Source organism: Sceloporus occidentalis, unplaced genomic scaffold (assembly GCF_023333645.1).
Source record: "Sceloporus occidentalis isolate IW3139 unplaced genomic scaffold, rSceOcc1.0.p SCAF_4, whole genome shotgun sequence".
Lineage (NCBI taxonomy): Eukaryota > Metazoa > Chordata > Lepidosauria > Squamata > Phrynosomatidae > Sceloporus > Sceloporus occidentalis.
The window spans coordinates 84,103,199-84,120,876 of record NW_028316984.1 but is presented as its reverse complement, the minus strand read 5'-3'; the positions used below and the strand labels follow the sequence as shown (position 1 = coordinate 84,120,876).

The window sequence follows — 17,678 nt, the reverse complement described above, 5'->3', positions numbered from 1 at the left end:
AGGATCTTCTACACAGAGACCACATCGTCTCCTAATCCTCTATGCATATAAACTCTTCACAGGTGGGCCCCTCCAAACCTCATGGTACATTAAAGCTAGAGAACATGGCACACACTCAAAACTGGGAAGGCCCTCCTTCACAAGGGCAAACTGTCACATCACAATGGAGAGGGGTAGCAGCCATACTGGACTAGCTGCCATAAATCAAGCCAAAAGAAGCCCTACGAAACCTGAAAGACTACCTTATTAAGGAGGCTAAGCCACCTTCCATAAGAACAGAAGGAATTGGGGGTGGGTGGGTGGAGAAAACCACTCAAGTCAGGATAGTAATTAAGGAGACATGGATAAGGGGTCAACTGCAACAAAAACATGGATTCCACAGATTTCTGCAATCTTTATCAGTCTCTACAGAACAAAGCAAGTTTCTCAACTGGCCAGCTGGAGGCTGAAATACACGCATGCAGATTCCGTTCATAGCAGTTTTTACAGCAGTGTTAATTATATGGTCCTGGATCAGGCTGATATACTATAGAAAATAAACACCACTTTTAAACTATAGTCAAAGACAAGGCAAATGGTTTAATCTTTCAGTCCTCTGACCAAACATAAGAGTAGTATTACTACTAGCAGATTTCTTACAACAGCCACAATCTTACCACAGGGAGTTTATTTTTATTTTCAGAATGAGCAACTAGATCTGCCAGAATTCTGGGACATTTTTCATAGATTTATATTCCACTTCTCCATCAAATGTTGCTCAAAGCAGCTAACAAGAAAATACAAAGCAAAATTAAAATATCAAAACACAAAAAAGAGATAAAACATCAATATCAAAGCCGAACATACCTGCAGGAAGACATATTTGGTTGAGAGAAGATCATCAGACAAGGAGACTACACAGGTCTTGCTTGTCAAGAAATTCTAGACTACAATTCTAGACCAGACACAAAGAAAGTCATATCTTAGTTGACACCACTACCACCACCGTGCCCTTGAGATGTTGGCAGGACAGAAAGAAGAGTGTCCACAGAGGTCCATAAAACCAATCAGGATTTTATGGGAAGACACAAACTTCACGATAATCAGTCATGCGGAGCTTTGTAGATCACAAACAACACTTTGAACTGTGTCTAGAAATGGACCAAGAACCAGTAATGTAAGAATATGGGGATCCCATATCCTCCCATTTAGTCCTGGTCAACAGTTTGGCTTCATCATTCTCAACTCTTCAAAGGCATCCCCCAAGGAAACAATCTGAACATTTTTGCTGCAGAAAAAGCGGAAGTGAGTGAGCAATTGTAGTCTGCCAGATACTATTGCACTACAACTCCGATAAAGCTACATGACTGGCTATGCTGGTTAGTGCTGACAAGAACTGCAGTCCAACAGTCCAGTCTGGAAAGTTATATTCGCCCATCCCTGAATTACCTATATGGTTATTGTATGCTACTACAGGGACAGAGTTTGCATGCTAGAAACATTTCTTACCACCACAAAAAACATGGACATCCAAGCTGAGGTCTGAATCCTTGGATACATGTTCACCGTGGCCCTCCAAACAGAGCTAGAACCACTGTCTTCCAAATAGTCCCAGCCACATGAATCAGAATGACATAGTCATTGAGAGGCTCAACAGAACCACTCATCCGCCATTAGCAGTGCACACACTGTTATTTTCCTAAAGAGCTGGACTTAATACATAGGTTATGACATGCCATGAGGAAAGGGGGGTACTTGCTTGTGGAGAAATCACTAATTTTCACTACAGCAGTGTTCAGAAAGCCAAGGGGGAAACAGACAGAGAGGATAACTGCCACAATCCTTCCCCTGGATTCCTTGATCAGCTAGCTGCAGTGTAAGTTCCATCTCCTCCTTCTGCTGTGGCCCTTCAGCAGCTGGCTAAAGTTATTTGACAGCTAACCCAATGGCTGCTGTAAGCTAGCAGATGGCAAAGAGCAGAACCTGCTGAGGTGGCTTCTGAGCAAAGAACTGCCGTGCACGCTCTATGCTACAGTCTGATGTAATGATTGCTGCTAAGTGACATCTGAAGGGAGAAGCCTAATGGTGTGGCTTCTGAACAGAACATTAAGGCTACATTGGACATGATGCAATATGGGAGATCCATGATCATGACATGCCATTTAAAAAGGACAAAGCTTGCAGATAGATTCCTGAATTAAGATCAAATATGTGGCAAGCTAGTGAACCAAAAACCTCACTTTTCCCTTCAGGACTGTTTATTTTTCCCTGTTGCATGGGGAGAAATTGTTCAAATGGTGATTAAGCTTCACCCACCCTCAGCAAGATACGCAGGAGCTCAAGAGTAGTTTTAATCAAGGTCCAGGCTATCTGAAGGACTGTACTCTCCAATATGAGCCTGCCTGGACACTAAGATCATCAGTCATCCTTCAGCCCAGCTACCTTCCAAAAGTACATCTAGTAGCAGGGCCAAAAGAAGCCTGATACCATGAGAGTGGACAGTCTTTTAATAGCCTGCCTGGATCTAAGCCATATGGGGTTTTATGGTGCTGACTGTAATTGTCATCTACAAATAATCAAAACTACACTAACTTCTCTTGCTACAAAAAGGGTCTTTCAACTGTATGAGTGCTATATTTTTCTTTTACTGGTGTGCTGTGAAATGGTACTTTAACTCTGTTATGCTCTTATTCATTTTATGCATTTGCTTCAAGCCACCCTGAGCTTCATTCATGAAAGGCAGAATACAAATTAAATCAGCAAATATTCTGATGAAAGAACCCACAGTGGAATGCATACAATGGGCAAGCTAACAGATAAGCAATGACATGCCTTCACCTCTTCTAGACTACGCCCTTCTACTGCCATAGACGTCAATACAGCACATCAAGAGCTACCATGACATATTGCTCTACTGAGCTGGATGCATATGTTATGGATTAACAAAGGGGTGGTAGTGGAATTCTTCCTCTCTGATTATGTCAAGTAGTGACTATTACACAAACTGGTCAATTAGCATATATTTTATCTACACGTGCTTCATTAGAACTGTAGACTGTAAAGCAGAAGACGGTGGGCAGAACCGGAATGTTCTGGTATCATCAAGGCTTAATAAGGAACGTCACCTCAAAGACAACACATCTGTATGTGCTTTCTGCCATAATACCTGAAAGCCAATAATAGGCGACTCTCATTTCAGAATCAGGTGTTATGTATTGGAAATAGAAATATCAAAACTGTGGCCAGGTTTTGTTATTTTGTTTCCTGTATAGAGACTCACATGAACAGTTAATTGCACCTTTACTGCCATCTCACCCAGGGCAACTCAGACGATTGTTATGTAAATTTTCATTTGAAGACTGTGATTCTGGGGTCAGAATTAAAACTAAAATTTTAGCAACTGTTATTAAAACGCAGGCTACAATCAAGCCTCCTGTTTTAAATTGCACAATTTTATTTTTTTAACCAATTCATTTATTTTTATATGCTTGCCACAGCATTTCAATTTCAGTACCAGATACATATTTTTGATAAAAAGTGGGCCCACTGGATTGGCAGGCTAGCGATCCATGTATTCGACTGCCTGTGGATCACCACTCCCCATATTATTCAATGGCAATGCATATAAATGGATGTACTGACACGTAGACACACACGTTACCACCCACTGAATAATATGAGGCTTTAGCATTGGCATTTTTCCCATCCACAAGGGAGGAATCCCAGAACCGAACCCCCATGGATGGGAAGTGTCCACTGTATGTTTGTTTTAGTATAACTATTAATATGCTTTTTAAGTTGATCATGTTAAATGAACTCAAACAGTTTTATACACCTGCCAAAGCTCTTCGTTGTGAGCATCAGAGGTATATTTCTGATGTACGATTACTAAAGTATCAGTATGCACCATGTTAGTTTAAACCAATAATTACCAAACTTTGGTCCTTCAGATGTTTTGGACTTGACTTGAAGTTCAGGGCCCAACACTGAGAAAAGGGCAGATAGCGAACACAGGCTGCCATTAAGAGAGACTGAACCCACAGAAGACAGTGGGAAGGTGCCCCAAGTAAATAACCAGTACCCTGTCCTATTTTACTAGATGCCTTAACCAGTCTCTTTTACTTGAATGCTTTGGGGAAATGATCAAATTCATGATAATTCTGGCATTTCCCCCTTTTCCAACTAGCTACACACTCTTCAGGATTATGGTAGAAGGGGAGTCTACTCAAATGATATGCATGTGGTTATTTTTAACTACAGCCTAAAAATAATCACATGCATATCTCTACAAGCTAGTAAGTGTGTGTGTGGGGGGGGGGGACTGCTTTTAAAAAATTAATTTCATGTTCCCAGGATCTTACAGTGGCCACTAGACTGTGTCATGTTTACAGTCCATTAGTTTTGTCAATTAGATTAGTCAATCTAGGAGAGATTCAGTCCTTCAAAGGAATAAGCTTTAGATCTGGGTAGAGAACCTCTGGCCCTCCAGATGCTTAGGAATTCATTCCCTCCAATGCCCCACATGGGACAGTCAATGGCAAGACAATATAGGAGTTGCAGTTCAAAATATCTGGAGTGCCCAGGTTGCCCCATCCTTAAGTTTGCAAGAGAAATAGGACTCATGTGGCCCTCCATATGATGTTGCACTGCAACACCCAGGATTTCTCACCATTGGCTATGCTGGGATGGGACCTGCAGTCCAACCACATTTGTAAAGTCAAGGGTTTCCAACACATGGTTTAGAATCTGGAATTCATCAAATCTAGGCATCACACATCTACTTGCATGTATACTGTTCCAGCAACCACGGTCCCTTGGTCCTGTCAAGCAGTAACCATTGCCAAACCAGGGGAGGGCGCCCGTCTGCTGCTGTAGTCAGCCTGATTGCTCAAAACACCTTTAACAAGGGAAGGGAGAGAAGGCTAGTGCATTACATCATTGCTTTACGTTACATCTTGCACACACTCTTGCTAACTGTGAAAAGTAAGCTAGTATTAAGTCCACCATTGCAGGTAGGAGACTTCCATAATGTCACTTAGTAAGTGCACAGATGAGGCAAGGTCTACAGTGGGGACTTTATATTCCAGAGTCAGCCCCAACATTAGCCTCAAGCAAAAGTATATAAGACCAAAACAAAAACAAAAACATGGCTTCACATCCTGATGCAACACCACCTAATATGCATGGCTGGACATGTCAGGTGGGACATATAAACCCTTTAAAGAAACTTCTCTGGACAGAACATTATACAAGGTGAGAAGCTAACAAAAATATAAACATCTACCTGACCTTAAAAATGTTAGTGAAATTGATATTGAAAGGCCAATGCTATTTTAGGCTGCATCAATAGAAGTATAGTGTCTAGATCAAGAGAAGTAATAGTGCCACTGTATTCTGCTTTGGTCAGGCCCCACCTAGAATATTGTGTCCAGTTCTGGGCGCCACAATTCAGAAAGGACATTGAGAAACTGGAGCGTGTCCAAAGGAGGGCGACAAAAATGGTGAAGGGTCTGGAAACCATGCCCTATGAGGAACGACTTAGGGAGCTGGGGATGTTTAGCCTGGAGAAAAGAAGGTTAAGAGGTGATATGATAGCCCTGTTTAAATATTTGAAAGGATGTCATATTGAGGAGGGAGCAAGCTTGTTTTCTGCTGCTCCAGAGAACAGGACCCGGAACAATGGATGCAAGCTACAGGAAAAGAGATTCCACCTGAACATTAGGAGGAACTTCCTGACAGTAAGGGCTGTTCGACAGTGGAATGCACTTCCTCGGAAGGTGATAGAGTCTCCTTCCTTGGAGGTCTTTAAACAGAGGCTGGATGGCCATCTGTCAGGGATGCTTTGATTTGGATTTCCTGCATGGCAGGGGGTTGGACTGGATGGCCCTAGTGGTCTCTTCCAACTCTATGATTCTATGATTCTATGATATAGACTGGCTAGTTCTGGAAGTTGTTCTATTGGGGGAAGACAAATTCAGATGTAAGACAAAGGCAGGGAACCATTTAAGTTCAGAGCTTCATTTCCTCAGGAACACTGAGTGGGGCTGAAGAGTAGACAAGCACAATGCCAAAAGCGGACAAGATCCCTTCTCACACACTCTTTGGCATTTCCCCATTTTCCAACTAACTACACACTCTTCAGGATTATGGGAGAAGGTGAATCTGCTCAAATGAGTGGGGTGAAACAGTTAGGTGGCAAGGAGGTAGGGCCCTGGATCAGATAGGGAGACCCCTCAGTTTGGTGGTCGCCTTCTTCCTGATATGAACTCTGACAAACTTCCTAGAACAGTAAAGAATATTATTACTGAACAGGCACTTGATCGAGATTAGGCCATGTTCGGGAGGGTGAGCCAGAAGAGAATTACGTTTTCCTTCACTGATTTCAATGGTCACTTTTTATCTTAAGAAGTGAAACTCAGCAAAAAATTCCCCTAGATTCTGCTCCTTCTTAAATCCCAAGAGCAGAATTCACAGAAGAATTCTAAATCTTGCTTTCTAGATTGTGTTGTCACCCAAAACTACAGTACCACATAAAAGAGTAAGGTAAAAATAAAGATCCTTCACCATTCTATTCCTTACAAAAGAGCATAAATGCACTAATGCATCATTGGTTTGATGGTCAATTTATAAAGCATGGCAGAAATATCAGCACACTACCAAGGACAACTCTATTATTACCTGAGTCTCTGGCGAGGATCAGAAGGGGTCCCGGTCCGTCTGGCTGTACCATAGTCTGGCATTGTGCCGTAATCTAGGTCATCATATCCCACGCTGCGCTGGTCATCCTCCAACCCATAAGGTTCTGCGTGGAAGCGGTTCAAATCCATATTGCTACCCCCTACCCGCACCTGTGGCTGAGGACCATAGACATCTTGCCGACTGGGAGCCCGGTAGCCATCCATAGAGGGACGGTAACGCTCATCGATGCGGGTCACACGAGACAAGCTTCCATAGTTGTGTTCACTGCCATGGTAGCTGTCCTCATATGGGCGGCCATAACCATCTGGGTAGTGGTAATTGCGTGGGAGAGTAGCTGTGCCAGGTTGGCTCATGTAGGCACCAGGACCGCCATTGGTGTTTTTCCGGAAGTTCCTATCTATAGTCTGGATGTAGCTGTTAGTAACTGGAGATCCATCCACAGGTAACCCATCTGAACCAACTGGAACTTGCTGCACTGTGCGTGTTGTCATTGTCTTCACTACTTTTTTCACCTGTAGAATGTGTAACATGAGCTATTAGTCAACAGGCAGTTCCTCTGTCAGTAAGTCAGAGTGCTAAGCTTGGATCACTGTTCATTTCCTGTAGCTTAACTGGCCTATGACCACAATAAATACTGTTGTTATTTTCCTGTAGTGTATTTCCCCAGTCATCCCACAGGGCAGTGCTCTCTATACTCTCCACTGCTGCATACATACACAGTTTCAGAAACTCTCACCACCTCGCTATTTAGTAGAGATGGGAACTGTGCAACCTTTCAGATGCTGCTGAACTGCAATTCCCAGCAGCCCTAGGTGGGGAATGCTAGGAGTTACGAGTTTAACAACATTTAGAGGACTGCCCTGCTATTTACAGCACTGTCAATGCCTACAAATCCTATGTGCTGCAAGAGGATAAAAAACTGAAAGATGCAGAACAATGCAACATGGTAATTGATTAAGCAATTAAGAAATGGTGGTAGAATCACATGCTTCCCCCCTGCCAGAACAACCCTCTCCCAGCCCCCACTGGCTAAGATTTCAAATCATCAGCTAAGTTAGAATCTTAGAGTTGGAAGGGACCACAAGGGCCATTTAATCCAAACCCTTGTCATGCAGGAATACACATCTAAAGCACTACTGAAAGATATCCATTCAACCTCTGTTTAAAGACCTCCAAAGAAGGTGAGTCCACCATCCTCTGAGTCAACCTATTTCAGTGTTGAACAACTCTTACAGTACAAAAGTTCTTCCTAATGTTTAGGTGGAATCTCATTTCCAGTAATTTGAAGCCATTGGTTTGGGTTTTAGTCCCTAGGACAGCAGAAAACAAACTTGTTCCATGATTAATTTAAACAACGTAGATAACCTTTAGTCCTCCATATGTTGTCTGACTGCAACTCCCATCAACCCAGAATCCCATCAAGCCTAGCTACCAGAAACAATGGCAAGGGGTGACCAGAGTTGTAGATGAACAACCTACAGAGGGCCACCAGATGCTCTACCTCAAGAGGAGGAAAGATGTGGCCTGCAGTCTGCCACAAGACATCTTCCAAGCTGCCATTATTATTATTATTATTATTATTATTATTATTATCCAGGACAAAAATTTCCAAAAGCTATTAAAAAGCACTGCAAAATTCAGCATTCGTGCTCCAACCAGCCTCCTAACCTCACAGAAACCTCAGGATAAAGATAGAAGAAAGTCTCTCAAAGATCAACAAAAACACAAAGCTGGAAGCAATGTGGTCATGTGTTGCTGCAGCCTGCTGAGGGGAAAGAGGGGAGAAATATGTGTGAAAATGGTCCCCATCCACAGTACAATTACACATACTGGCTCTCCCTGATGACAACATCACCACCAGTAGAACTGTTAGTAACAGTAAGGCCAGAATAGGCAGAATTCATTATCCAGAAGACATTTGAAAGGGAAAGAGGCAGGAATGTATGATGATGTATACTTCTCGCTACTGGCAGACCAGCTGACAACACAATGCTTGCACTGACCTTTGGAGATGATAACAAATGGAACAAGCCATCATGTGGAAGCAGCTTCAAATAATTATATGAAGGCAGCTGCCAGAGAGAAAAATGTTAAGTGCCACTTGTTTGTGTTATCAACTTTTATTTTGTTATCAGAAGTTTTTTGCTGATACATATAACCCTCATCTCTTCCCTATCCTGTTTCCATAGGACAGACACATTCCAGTACACATGAAGCATGAGATAAGTTAATTCCTTTCTAGTCCCTCACTGTGGTCTCTGTGCGACGAGTTGTCCCATCGTCGGAGGTTTCAACTGAAACAACTGACATGGCACCCTCTGGGTCCTCCTCCATGGTGTAAGTCTCCTCCACAATCTGCCCTGGCTCCTGCATCCTGGGAATGGTGCTGTAGATAAGATGACTATGGTCCTAAGAAGATGGAAGTAGGAACAGCACATCAGCCTAATTCTGCCCAGTCAATACTAAAAGAGCTCATTCCCCAGCACACAGCTTAGAAAATTTACTTGGTTTTGACTACAACTCTCAGTATCCCCCAACCTGTACTGGCCACTTTCTAAAGAAGCAGATTTTTCTAAACCCTGCCCCAGCACTACTTGCAAAATTCCCTCAATACCTAGCAGCTACTCCTGGAAACAAGCAAAACTTTTTCTAGACTTGCTTGTAGCCAGCTTTTTGTTTTATTATCTAAACTGACAAGGTTCAGATGAGAGCTATGATTCTATTGCATTGGTCAAGGTTTTCAAACTCAAGCTGTAATTCACAGCAGAGATATGAATCAAAGAGGATAGTGTCAATCAGAAGGCAAAATACTGGATAACAATCAGTTCAGAAGATGAAATGTTTAACTCTTCCCACCCCACAAGCACCCTACACTTCTATAACCACCAACAATTCCTTTCCTTAACTGTCTATCTCTTGTAAGAAAGAACTGGGAGACCTTGTACACCTCTAGATGTTTTGGACTCTAATTGCACAACCCTTGATCACTGGCAATACTGGGAGACATAGCTAAAAACATCTAGAGGATACAAAGTTGTCTAGCCCTGGTAGAATGGTCCTCCAGATGATGTTAAGACTACAAATCCCAGCACCAATAACACCACAATAAATGGTGAGGAATGCTAGGAGTTGAAGTCCAACAAAATGTTGAGGGGCACATGACTCTAAATCTATTATAAGAGCTTATCAGCACTTTGTGGTAAAATATAGCTCCCCCCCCAAAAAAAAAAAAAAAACAGCAGGAGAATCAAACCTACCAGATTTGGATTCAATTAATCCAAACAACCAGGTGTAGCACCACCACCACCTAAATAAGCTTCAGCCAGTGGTGTCACTAGATGGACGCAAATTGCACTGGGTGACACCATTAGAAGAGGCAACACTGGGCAGCAACAAGGCATCCCAAGCCCCCACCTCCCAAAGGAAAGGGGAAATTCTTCCTGACATGCCACTCCCCATTTGGGGTGTGAGGACGGGGATGAAGCCACAGACCTTTCTTTCTGCTTCCCCTCCTGTAGCCTCCCCCTCCTGCTCAGTTTGGCTCCTTTTCACCATTGTCCAGAGTGGGGGAGGTTGTTTGCTGTGACTTGCTCTTTCCTTGAGGGTGGAGATCTTTTGTAATTAAAAACAATGTTCTTACTCAGGGGGGCATCCCATTTTGGCGGTATCAGCTGGAGGGGGAGGGGGACTCTGGGTTCCCCAGGATGAGACCCTCCTTCTCATCCACACCCTCTTCTCAGGAGGTCCATGGAAGTGACACCATGTGTTACCACACTGGGTGACACAAATCCTAGTGACACCACTGGCTACAGCTCCTGGTGAAAGAAAAGCCCTTAGTCCCTTCCTTTCACCTGTGGTCCGTTGAGTTTCAGTTCTGAGAATTTCTGCCTCTCCAGGTCAGCATTGCCCAAGAAACGGCCGTTCTGCAAGAGACAACAGTGGTTAAGCCTCAAGAACGAGTGGGGAATCCACCGCTGGCAACTGGGCAATATCCATCAGGCCAATACATCCCACCATGAGCAAGAGCATAATTATCATAAAAATGTCTAGCTTATATATTTTGAGAAGCCAAGACACAATGGCTTTTGCTATCCAAAAGTGACATGGTAGAAAATGGCTGCCTGGGGTATACAGCTCTTTTGAGGTTTGCATGGCCCTGCCCTTCTGGAGAAGTATATAGAATTACACCTACCAAAAACCTTATTTTGAAGAAAATGGCACATTCGAGAAATGACTCAAAACACAGATCCTATGCAACCCTACAGCACCAAAAGCTCTTACTACAGTAGTTGATTTAAGCACAGACAAGGACACCTCGAGACAAAATTCAGAGCAGGGGGTGGGGGACGACGACAAATCACCCACTAATAGTTCACGAATCTCAACCACCTCTTCACTCAACAGCTCTAGGGTGAGCCATCTTAAGAGATATATCACCTCCCAACTAAAAAGCAGGAGTGAGCAACTGCAGGGAATCAACTGGTCTAGGGGCAAATTTTCTACTCCAGGGAACAATGTGGGGGCTACACAGACAGGTGAAGAGCCAAAAAGAAAACAAAACACACACACATACACAATTCACAACTTGCTTTGAAAAGCATGTCATGTTTTAATGTTAACAGAACAATGACTGAAAAGGAGAACTGACACTAGCAACCTCCAGGAGAGACAATGCATTTTTTACAGGGGTAGACAAGGAACAGTCCTGAGAATCTGGAGATGTCCCAGCCTTGCGAGGCCACAACGAAGTCAGGACTACATTGTGCCCACCCCCGTTTAAAAGGAACTACAGTTGGCCCTCTATATCCATGGATTCTTTATCTACAGATCCAACCATCCATGGTTTGAAAATATTTTGAAAATATATAAATTCTGAAAAGCAAACCTTGATTTTGCCATGTTATACTATTCTATTGTATTTAATGGAACCTGAGCATCAACAGATTTTGGTATACATGGGTGAGGGGTTGTCCTGGAACCAAATCTCAGTGGATACCAAGGGCCCACTGTAAATGCAATGAAGCATTCTAACTTAGTGTACAATTCCTAGTCTGTTTGGCTGCATTCTTCCAGCATGCATCCAAAACAGTTTTCACCCTCTAGCGGACCAGTAATTTTGAACTCCTTGTGTGAAACAAGACTCACACAGTAGCATGTATATTCTACATTTAAGCTTAAAACAGATATTCTTACCCTCTGAAATTGTCTATTTCCTCATCTGTATCCTGTAGGTTAAAGGGGTAGAATGGAAACAGCCAGCAGAAACCAAACAGAAAGGGAAAAGAAAGATGAGCTTGGCCTAAAAACCTCATAGAAGTCATCTGAGGTACCTCCTATAGCTTACTGAGATATTTCCCTTATCATAATTCATTCCTCTATTCTTGCAAATTTAAAAGTTGGCAACTACATTTGAGGACATTTTATTATCAATGCCTAAGACAGGTATTACCGCTATGAGTAAGGATGGCTTCATTTTATTGTCTGGCCTTCTCTTCAGTTTATTAGTCCTTTTGTCTGCCTCACCTATTTAAGAGCACTTCTTGCCAAATATATGACAAACAACTAGAGGAAGCAGACTTCAACTGCTGCTTGAGCTTATACAGCAGTTTGTATAAGGCACTGGCAAGCAGCATCTTAAAAAACTTTAGGACAATTTTTTAAACTGCAGAATATTCTCCAGATACCAAAATACTCTAGTGCGGTGGCTTGTTAGGGCTTAACTCTATTTTCCTGCTGCACACCTGTCACACAAAAAGTAGCTGTGCACTCTCACATGTCACTGCATTAGCACGTTTGAGAAGAACTGTGAATGCAAACCTAGCAAGGCACTATGAAATTTGACCAAACCAAGGATGGGCAGCTTCCCAGTGATGAGTATCTGTAGTAGACTCTAGAAGCTACTAGCAGCTGCACTGCTACTGAGATATGGTAGGCGGCTTGTGTGGCAACCCTCCGTGGTAGATCATATAGCCCTTTGCTTCTGGAATGGAAGGGTGACAGTCCTTCCCCCTCGACTTTGAGCATCACTGCTGAATTTTGATCTCTAGTGAGCCTGAATGTTGCTTGTTCCAGTTAAAGGACATGTTATTTAGCCTATCTTTCAAATCAGTCCTAAACAAAAAAGCTGCACTAAACCAATGACCAAATGGGCATGGGCAAATACACTTGTCAAGTAGCTATTCAAGAGCATAAAAAATATGACGTCCCTAAACCAAACTGCTCCACAAACTATTTCTGACAAAAACCAAGCTACCAAGGCGGCACTCCAGCAGGCACCATCCAGCCTGCCCACCTCACCTGAGGCAATTTTTACCTGCTGCCGGCGGGTGAGAGTGCCGTTGGCCATGGTCTGGCTGGCATCCTGCGGGGAGACACGGACACGCTCCAGCTGTGCAGAAACATGGCGCCGTTCTTCCTCTAGTGCCCGTGTCAGCTTCTCAAACTGTGCCTCCTGCTCTTTGACGGAGGCAAGTATACTGGCAGTCGACTCCACTTCCGAGTCATCCATGGTTGTGAAGGCCCCACGTGGGGGAAGAGTGGGTGCAAGGCAGGGAGACGCCACAGGGTTTATGAGAACTGACGTCACACAGAAAGAGGGCTGGAGGGGTAGAAGGAACCCCTCACTTCATATACAATTTGGGGAGAAAGTAAGAAAAAGAAAGAAAGATCTTAGGTCAGGAAAGAAAAGAGATTTCTTTTAAAAAACTGAATAAAGCCAAGTTCCACCTAATGACCCCTTCCTGCTAAATCAACAAATCAGGAGGAATCAAGATCACCAACTTCCCCAAGGTAACAACTGCAACATGTCGACTGGTTCAAGCAAATTTTAAAAAAAATCTTATTCACAAGGGTACCTCTTTAACAGTGGAGAAGCAGTCATGCTGGGTAAGGAATCAATGACTAATACTGGGCAGAAGAGATCCGGCCACCTCATGATGGTATATTAATTCAAAGCCTTATTTTTAAAGGCCGGTGGTTTTATCATGGTTTTATTTACTGTGGATTCAGGCAATAATTTCATCATAGAAGGCTATGGCCTTCTTCTGTTCCTCTGTGCTACGGTTTAGCTCACTTGATCTACTAATATTTTTTTTCATAAATTTTCATTAAAATCTTGTCAAATCCTACTACTTATGCTACAGAAAACAATAGACAAAAGAAAGCAGCTGTATGATTTAGAATTTTTACAATGCTGCATTGTTAACTTGGCTCATAATAGAGGGATATCTGCCTTGAAATAGCAATTTGGACTACAGTCTCAAAATTCTTCTTGTAAACAAGTCTGGTCAGAGTAGTCTTTTGTTGTAAGGCACAAAGCAACTACTGGTTAATCGTTCTTATTATACTATTTATGATATAGAGGTCTTTATGTGAGGCCACCTCTATATGTATGGCTTTTATGTGTCTAGAACAAAATGGCTGCAATTTCCAAATTCTATTGTATCAGCATTTTCAAATCTGAATACCCTGTATAGGGCCAATGCCTTGTCTCCTAAACAGGAAGCTGCATGTCAGCTTAGTCCATATGCAGATCCTGTTAGGGGGCAACAGTCTCTACTTCTATAAAGACATGGCATTTGTAACCTAGTGTCTTAATTCAAACACAATACATGTGGTTGGAAGGAGCAATAACATGCTGCCCTTTGTATAAATAAAAGGTTTGCAATATAAGGTTGTTTACATGCTTTTCAGTAACATATTTACAAGAAGACATCACTGGTTCTTGGTCTTATCCAGCTTGCCCAAGATATTATGAGGTCTGAATGTCCATTTTCTTAGCTGTGTACTTCCTTGTAGATTTATTCCATTTTGTAGACTGTAGACTAATTTGTTCCACTTCATATTTGCATTTTAAGCATTTACTATGTGTTACCCAGAGAATCTCAGTTATGAAGCAATGAAGAAATGCAATAAATAAATTTGAGAATTTAAAGTGGGAAGGAATATCGCTTGTTTAAACTGCTTGAATTTATTTATTGGTTCAACGTATTTCTCAAGATGTGTTCTTTCCTTCATCATCTTTTATCATCTTAAAGCCACAGGTGTTGAGCTATAAAACCCTGAATAAAACCCTGTCAGGAATCCTAACAAAGCCAATAAGATAGGTAAGGAGAGCAAACCAATTTACAAACCTCATCATTAGACCTAGGGCTGATGCCAGCGTACATTAATAATAGGGCATTAGCATATGTCCAACAGGAATATCTTGAGACACAACCTATTTATAATGAGTTGATGAAGCTGATCTGTTTTAATGTAACCCACCCACAGACATTTATAAAAGTGGTTGAGTGGAAGGAGTTAAGTCCTATGTTTGCATATCCCCCTCTCTTCCCTCCCTGTCCATGGAATTTCTGCTCCTCTTACCACAGGAGGAATTCCAAATATTTAAGATGGTTAGTCTAGAGGTAATAGAAACCACCACCCAGATTGACAGAGAACATCATGACATTACAGACTGATTTTCCATATCATACACACCTGTGAAGGAAGGCCGGTCTGAATTGATTGGTTAAGGCACAGCTTGGTCTAAGTGCAGAAAATCATGGGAGAGGCAGCCCAGCCACCAACAGCAAGGAAGCAGGAGAAAAAAAGGCTGCAGGAACAGCAGAAAGGGGAGGGAAAAAATACAAGTGTGAATTTAAAAAAGACAGCAAAGGAGGCAAGTGAAGAAGGATGTACTAACAACACTGTATAATTCCACCATGTAGCCAAAAAGGGATGCAAGTTTTAATACAGTTTTGCAGTTAAGTCAACTAAAATGAAATAAATTCATTAACCAGTAGAGGAGGTCAAGGGAAGAGGGAAGGGACGCTCCAAAAGAGAACTACTCAGTTTCAGGAACTACTTTTGAAATTGCCTAACCATGGCAATCATTCTGAAGGTCTTCTCTTCCTGGGTGCTGCTAGTTATTCTATTGTTTAGTTTTTATTTATTGGCAGAGCAATCCTATAGCTTAACAAGAAACAGAGATGGAGGTAGCTGTCCCTTCCTATGCCCCACTAGCACAAATGGGCACCCATCCACACCTTTTTGGGGGCCTTTTGCCTTCTATTCCTGTCAGCTGGAAGAAAATAAACTACAGGAGTTCCAACACTGGCATAGTTTTTGCCCAGGTTTGGACTAGGTGGGTATCAGAAGGAATGACGTTCTGGATCCTGAATCTCTCCTGGCATGCCTCCTTTTCCAAAGGAGTAGCACTGGCTGTATCATGAAGCTGAGCCTCCTTTCTGAGATCTAAAAAAATATTTCAAACTACAGATATTTGGATTTATTTTGTTACAATTTTAGTGGATAATTATCATTCTGAAGTTTTAACAAGAGTTTTGGTTGATGATGCATCCTCTGGAGGTGACTTACACAAGTGTGAAATGTATGGACGCTCCTTAGAATTCCTAATTCAGAGGGGATTTAAAATATTTGCATTTGTCTGATGGAAGGCAGAGTCAGGAGGGGTGATTCCCTCTGTCATTTATATCCCACCTAAGGTAAAACTTGTGGAAACATGCTGGAGGATGGGTTTTTTTTTTTAAATTAAAAAAAACCTAGCAAAAGACGAGGAAAAAAACAACAACCAAGGCAGGGATGACGTGCTTGGACTAGTCAGGCCTCCAAGACAGATAGCGCCTCAACCCACTTTCCCACGGTGCTGGTGACACACCATCTGCTAGAACTGATTTAACCGTAAGGCCATGGACATAACCACTGGAGGAAAGGAGATATCTTTGAAGAACACTGAAAAAAAAGGACAAATGTAGCAGAATCCCATGACCATTATCTGGAACATGCTGTCCCATTCTGTGGTTATCCAACAGTCACAACCCACAGCTTTCCTTCACAGTTTAGGAGTCTTTCAATAAGTAATCCCCACCTGAAAACACCCACCCACCCTAAGACTGAAAAGTTGGCTGGCAAAAGCCAACAGCCTTTCATACAGTTGCCCCTCTGTATCCACAAATTCTGCATCCACAGATTCAACCATCCATCATTTGAAAATATTTTTTTAAAATCCAAAAAGCAAACCTTGATTTTGCCATTTTATATAAGCGACACCATTTTACTACACCACTATATATGATGAGACTTGAGCATCCACAGACTTTGGTATCCACCAGGGGTCCTGTAACCAAATCCCCAAAGTACCACTGTACTACTTCAGGAGAAAACAGCTGATCTTAAGCCTCTGAAGTTCTCAACACATGCAGAATGACTTTATTGGGGGGTTTGTTCCCTGAGAGTCATGTTTTGGCAGAGAATGATCATGAATAATGATTCCAACATCAACAGGTACAAATCCTAGTCTCTTTTGTTCCACTAATTGAGGCCACAATTATGTTAGCAGAACAAAAGCACATACGTGTGTACACACACACACACACACACACACCTTCTTTGTAATTTACTGAAGCAAATAAGGCAAGTGGCCCACAGACCACCTGTTTTGTGGGCCCCCCAGTGATCTGTGGGATTTAAAAAAAATCAACATGCATGGGTTGTTACCAGAATTCTTCAGCAAACTACAAAATACATTCTTATCAATGAAAAAAGAACTGAAGTCACTAAAATCAATGGAACTAATCAACATCGTAGTCAACTAAAATCACTTTAGTTCAGTATCAGTTAGTATCAGCAGTCCCTATAGTATTAAGTGAATTTAAGGACATCTGTGGTTAATTTATACATAAACATGACAATAATTATAATAATTATGTTTAAGTGGTGAAAACTGGAATCATTTTAATATTATTTAATTAAGAATTTTTAATTAATTTCAGCTAATTTTAGGGCTAATATATATGTATCTATTTTAAAGTGTTTTTCAAACCCTAGATCTTAAAAAACAAAAAAGTTGGATAGTTAACCTGAAAAATGGCCCTAGGCCTTCATGACAGTTGCTTACTGCTGCCACCCAAGAACAATTAATGTCTTACAGAACACAAAACATAGTGAACAAGATCACAGAATCAGCAAGAGGTGAATCCACACTTTCTTTGATATGT

The 17,678-nt window shown here is 42.0% G+C and overlaps 1 protein-coding gene across 9 annotated transcripts in view; it reads right to left on the bottom strand.

Moving 5' to 3' along the window:
* Nucleotides 1-17,678, bottom strand: part of CTNND1 (catenin delta 1) — an 88,278-nt gene that overhangs the window by 27,654 nt on the left and 42,946 nt on the right. For 5 of the 9 annotated variants that reach the window (XM_089520632.1, XM_089520631.1, XM_089520635.1 and 2 more), the window contains exons 2-6: nucleotides 15,160-15,274; nucleotides 12,992-13,301; nucleotides 10,530-10,601; nucleotides 8,929-9,087; nucleotides 6,658-7,190 (exon numbers count right to left, since the gene is read on the bottom strand). In XM_089520632.1, the coding sequence (XP_089376758.1) occupies nucleotides 6,658-7,190; nucleotides 8,929-9,087; nucleotides 10,530-10,601; nucleotides 12,992-13,186 (959 nt within the window). In that variant the 5' untranslated portion in view covers nucleotides 13,187-13,301; nucleotides 15,160-15,274. Of the gene's footprint in view, nucleotides 1-6,657; nucleotides 7,191-8,928; nucleotides 9,088-10,170; nucleotides 10,503-10,529; nucleotides 10,602-11,871; nucleotides 11,904-12,991; nucleotides 13,302-15,159; nucleotides 15,275-17,678 lie in introns of those variants that run through there. The other 4 variants (XM_089520638.1, XM_089520636.1, XM_089520639.1 and 1 more) reach the window with 4 other exon arrangements.